This window comes from Rhamphochromis sp. 'chilingali', assembly GCF_963969265.1.
Source record: "Rhamphochromis sp. 'chilingali' genome assembly, chromosome: 21".
NCBI classification, from domain to species: Eukaryota; Metazoa; Chordata; class Actinopteri; order Cichliformes; family Cichlidae; genus Rhamphochromis; species Rhamphochromis sp. 'chilingali'.
In genome coordinates, this window is record NC_137949.1 from 22,756,570 (window position 1) to 22,762,569 (window position 6,000).

General features: G+C 40.4%; 1 protein-coding gene across 1 annotated transcript; it reads right to left on the minus strand.

Annotated features, from left to right (window-relative positions):
* Positions 1-1,633: 1,633 nt before the first annotated feature.
* On the minus strand, positions 1,634-5,294 carry LOC308389501 (beta-1,4-galactosyltransferase galt-1-like). The gene is made up of 5 exons (XM_080870952.1): positions 5,276-5,294; positions 4,547-5,182; positions 3,228-3,558; positions 2,969-3,144; positions 1,634-2,872 (listed from the first exon to the last, which is right to left on the minus strand). Exons 2-5 carry the CDS (start codon positions 5,149-5,151, stop codon positions 2,641-2,643), a joined length of 1,344 nt encoding a protein of 447 aa, XP_080727078.1. The 5' UTR covers positions 5,152-5,182; positions 5,276-5,294; the 3' UTR covers positions 1,634-2,640.
* Positions 5,295-6,000: the final 706 nt, after the last annotated feature.

The following is a 6,000-nucleotide window of genomic DNA, read 5'->3' on the forward strand; positions in this document are numbered from 1 at the left end:
TCGTAGGGCGAGGCCTGCATCGCTGTGGTAGGCTAATGTCTTTGGACTGTGGCAGGAAGCTCTAGAAACCGGAGAGAGCCCACGGTGTCTCAGGTGTTTTCTGCGTTTGTACTTACTCAGAATATTTAGCAAGATTTCCTGGACTTCGTTTTTTTGTACTTCTTCCAGCTACACTGAAAAGCACCAGTCATCTCTTTTTGTAAACTGCTACAGTTGTCACATGAGTGTAAGAGGTAACATGTCAGTGTTGGGTTCATAATTTTCTTTTGCATCAAGTGGTTTCTTTTATCTAAGTTTTGTATCCATATCTCAAAATCTGTGACAACCAATCAAAAAAACAGCAATTCCCCCCATCATTGGCTGTTCTTTCATCATAAGGGATAACTCTTTATTACAGCCACATTTTAAGATAAAAACGGGTCATTTCAGCGAATGAGCATGACCACAAAAAAATCTGAAGTCACTAAGTTCATGGTTAGTTCTACTTGCATTATTTTAAACCACACTTAGCCACAGCTCAACAGACAATAACCATGCCAGCTCCTCTGTGGGGCTGTACTTACAAACCCAGCAGTGCTTGGAGCTAAATGCTAAAATCAGCAGCAGCTAATCAGGACTAAGCAAGTTGTGTGTGTGTGTGTGTGTGTGTGTGTGTGTGTGTGTGTGTGTGTGTGTGTGTGTGTGTAAGATTTATATCTGTATGTCACAATCTAAGGCAACCTTTAAAAAACAAAAAAACCCCAACAACTGTTTTTTAACTGACTACAAGATGTCATGATGTTAGCATTTAACCCAGTTTGTACAAGAAGAATGCAATTTGAAAGTCTGCGGCTGTGAAACCAGTCAGGAAGTGGCATTCAACGTCCTTTTTATCGCATGCATTACTTTACTGCATTAGTCAAGCTTGTGCCTGTCGTGATGTTCTTGTTCCCATTTTTTTTCTTGTGCTCCCTGGTGTGTGCTTATCCTCTGCATGCATTTATTTTCATCATGTCTTTGTAGTTTCTGATGCTTGACAAGCAAGCTTGCTTTTCTCTGGAAGGCATCTCTATCTCTCAGCAATCTCACACACACTACTGTGGCCACAAAATTCACTAGATGCGTTTGCTCTATTTTTGAGTTTCCCACTATCACTCTCTGCCGACTAACAAGGAAATGATTACAAAATGTTATTCAACTTTTTGCATTGAGGCGACAAAATCTTATTTATCCTGATAATTCAGTACAGTGCATGAAGCAAAGAACAGTGATATAAGAATGAAAAGAATGTCGTAAGAAACCAATCTGCGACTAGTATAACGAGGAAGTTTACCATGAGTTTGACAACAGAAGTTCTTAATTAAACAATCCAAGCATGTTTGTAACCTGTCTTTCAGGAAGTTAGCTTCTTATGGCACCCCAGGGCCTCTTCTATCACAACTTATGTAAATTATTGAAAGTGTACATGTTCAAAGGTGGTGCACCAGGCCTGTCTCATGTTTCATGTTTCTCACTGCTCTCACATCATAATGACTATTTTGTTGTGGGGTGGACAAGAGAAATTTTCTTAGGGTGGCCACCCTACACATATCCAGTTCTTACATCCTGTAATATGCATTATATGTGGTTAAAATAGATATAAAACATATATCTATAAAATATCTGAAATCTGAAATCACACACACACACAAAACCCTGATAAAAACCGAGTACGGAAAAAGTTTACTGTAAAAACCACAAACACGTTTAGTGAATTATTTTCATAACCTGAAATGCAAATATAAATTGTAAATTTTAAAAACCTGTGTACAAACTTTGGAAACAATTAAGTTAATACAACCATTTACCTAAAATTGCAACCACCACGAATACTAAAAACTAAAACTAAAAACTAAAACTAGTCGAAATCGCTCTCTCTTTAGCCACCGCCACTTCCCCAAATTTTCCCTGTTCCTAAATCACCAAATCCCACGTGTTGTCATATCATTTTTATCGGTGGACATGGTACACTATTCCACCAATAGGAAAGGGTGGCATTTTTTTCCCTTATTTGCGCTGTCCAAATGCCGTTGTTACCGTTTCTTTTCACTTATCATAACTCCGGTGTTAGTGGCTTATCAATAAAATGTAAAAACTGGCATATAGTTTAAAGTCTGGACTTTCAACACAAGCCGAAATAGAGACCCGGATGCTAGAAGATGCGTGACTGCAGCTTGTAGCTATGTCAGCTTAAATTGGTCATGTGATTTGAAGGTGTGGCTGTCTGTCAACCCAGAGGGTTAATAACACTCGCCTTCATTCCAGTTCTAGAGTGGAGCAATCAACCACCTGTGTTGAAATCGGAAAATAGCCAATGTGTTGAAAATGCTTATGATTGTGTGCTCTGGCACAATCATAAGCATTGATTGCTACTGACAACAAGAAATAAAACCGTTTGCTTTATAATTATATTGATATTTAATGTTACTTGTAGCCAGACTCAGAGTGTTAATGATGGCTAATTTTAATATGCAGCATTGTGATAAGCAAAAATAGAGTGGACTTGGGATGGAAAGACATTATTTCAGGCTGGCACATGCCACCCCTGTAGGTCAGCCTGTGTTTTGTTGACCAGCTTTTTTCTCCTAAAACTTCAGTATTTGCGTTTCTGTCCATCATCTATCAGTTTTGCGTCTCTGATCTCAGCAGTTCTGCTCTCCGCAGCACCTTGATCACATTGGGGAGCAGTTTGTCTTTAAAGTCCCACAGTCGGGTGTCCACATGAAGCCGATCAAGTGGTGGATCGGTCGGAGTCCTGATTGGCGAGTGAATGATCCGACAGACGTCTGGTGGAACCTTGAACTTTGTTGCAGACATCATAAGCACATCATGCACTGAGGTCTGCTGCACTGCTCTGTAGGTGCATAAATACATGGACAATCACACAATGCCTCAGGGTTAAATGAATGCTAGTGCCGAACACTCAACCATTTTTCCCATTATAACCCACCTTGGCTGAACTATTAACTTGTGTGGATGGTAAATATTTCTGTTAGGCTCCTCTCTGTAGATATGCACCATAATATCAAAGCCTGGCACCCCATTCCATTGAGGCAGGGGTCCCCATTTACTTTGATTAAAAGTCTTCTTGGGATAGGTATGGTTCTCAATGAGAAATACTCCTGTCTGTAGAAGAACAGTTTAGGTTTGACAGGTGCAGGAAGGACATTTGAAATTTTTTTTTAGAAATGCTTAGAAAAAAATGTTACATTTGGATTCTGATTTTGGAGCGTGTTCATCAAAGACATCAGATCTTTGTGCTGGTATGGCATTATAATCTCATCAATGTCATTTAACAGGACGTAGCGGGAACGCTCCATTGATCTGTAAATGCACTCATTAAGTGTGGTCAGCTGGCCAAAGTAGTGCACGTCTCCTCCGTGCTCTGAGTGAAGCCAGCCACGAGATGGATTCAGATGCTTGTCAATGGGCCAAGGAACCATTTCCACAAAGCCCTCCTGGCTATAATTCTGCAACAGGCGGTCGAGCTCTGGACCACAGCTGGTGTTATAGATCACCACTCTGTTCACACCCAGCAACCTGGGACAAAGTAACAGGTTTAAAGGCTTACATTTATATATTTCATTAGTTTGCTCATGCCTTTGTTATTTATTGCATTTAGCTTACAAAAATGCATTCATATTACACAGAGGAGTTAAGAAGTATACATATAACAAATAACTGGAAATGCAGAGATTTTTTGTTTGAGACGACATTTTACTTTAAAGCCACAGAAAAGCCAGTTAGGTTTAGGGGCCAGCTTCGAAAGGAAAACATTTACACAACATTATAAGGAAGTCTATATCCTGATACATGATACAGTATCTAAACCCTCCTTTATGGATGGTTTAGATACTGGTAGATTTAGGGGTTAGGATGTTTTGTGTGGCCTCAGTCAAATGTGGCCACATTTGGATAAAAAAGACAAACAAAAAAACCCGAAAACAAAAATAAAGAAAGTTGTGCTGTCAGCGTTAATCTCGTTAAAATGACGTTAACGCCATACCCACATTAATGGGGCAAATCTCCATTAGTCAGGAGAGCCTGGACAGCGCTAACGTGTTAACAAGCTAACCACGCTAACACGTTGACACCATGCAGCCCCACGCACGGGGTGAGCCACGTTAACTGGCTAATGGAGATTTGCCCCATTAATGTGGGTATGGCGTTAACGTCATTTTAACGAGATTAATGCTGGCAGCACAAAAAGAAAAAGAAAAAAAAAACATGGGTGGGGAAAACTCCATCGTTTTTATACAGTCTATGCTCCACACTTACATGTGCAGATGCACATTTAAATATCTATCAGCACCTGCTACATTTCAAAACTTCTAATACTGGAAATATTCACTTTGGTGAGAATGTCAAAGACTCTGAAGTCAAGCCAACGTTATCCTCCGCTCTTGAATACAGAAGTAGAAACACCACTGAAGAAATCCAGGAGCTTTACAATTAACAGCAACCGTTACACAGAGGTTTTGCTGCATAGGTTTCACTCTGTAGCTTGTAGTGCTGTTACTGTACTCACCTGTACATTTCCAGAGTCTCTGCAAACTGAAGCACATTGTTGTAGTCGCCAAACAGATTAGAGATGCAGACTGTGAAGTCAAACTTCATGTTTTCTTCCTTTTGCCTGTCGCTCTTTTGGTTTCTTATAGGAAGCCAGGTAGAGTCAGATGCACTTTCTTTGTCTGGTGTAGTCAAGAGAGTGACACGTGTAGCTTTGCAGTTCTGAGGAATCTGACACATGACGTCCGTAGTGGCGAAGGGAAAACCAAAGTGATCAGAATGTTGTAAAATTGTTGCTGGAGTGGTTTTACTTAAAACATTTGTGCAGCAAAAAACGCAGTGAAGGGGCTGTATGGAGTCTCTCTTAAATATGCCAATGATGCGTATATCCAAATCCTTCACTCTCTGGTCCACGTATGCTGACACCAGTAAGTGCTTGGTATTTTTGAGCGGGGTGATGGTCTGCTCAGATACTCCCAAGGAGCAAACACCCGCAGGCCCAGATGGTTTTGGGATGGATTTGTTGTTGTTGTTTGGCATATTCACATTGAATAGAAGAATGAAGATTAATGCAACAATCAAGGGGAGAGCCAGCTTCTTTTTGAGAGATTTTGCTGCATCCATCCAGCCAGCGCAGATGAAGCTAATTTCCAACCTGAGGAGAAGGTGTAGAATCACAATTACAAAGAGAAATGTAAAAATTCCTTAGAAATTTTCTTGCTGCGATGTTTGTGGAACATCAACAAACCTGTTTTCAAACTTTATATTTCATTTAAGTAGCCACTTTGATGTTGTAGGAGCCATTTTTGGGTTAATACCTTATGTTGCCGCTAAAGGTCACATTTTTTTGTTTTCGTATGGTTGGTTCATGTAAAGGTATTTAAGGTAGATGCACATAATCAGCATCAGGTGTGTTGTTAATCGTAAGAAGGCACACAGTTTATGACCACTGCGCTGTTATGTTAAAATGATGTTGGAATAAAGACCAAAAGGACTAGATAAGTATTGCTGGAGTTATTGGACTGTTTAATTAATTCATGCATACCAGTGACATCGCGTCACCCCCGTTAATTCAATTCAATTCAATTTTATTTATATAGCGCCAAATCACAACAAAAGTCGCCTCAAGGCGCTTTATATTGTACAGTAGATGCAGAGAAAAGCCCAACAATCATATGACCCCCTATGATCAAGCACTTTGGCGACAGTGGGAAGGAAAAACTCCCTTTTAACAGGAAGAAACCTCTGGCAGAACCAGGCTCAGGGAGGGGCGGGGCCATCTGCTGCGACGGGTTGGGGTGAGAGAAGGAAAACAGGATAAAGACATGCTGTGGAAGAGAGACAGAGATTAATAACAGATATGATTCAATGCAGAGAGGTCTATTAACACATAGTGAGTGAGAAAGGTGACTGGAAAGGAAAAACTCAATGCATTATGGGAATCCCCGGAAGCCTATTGCAGCATAACAGAAA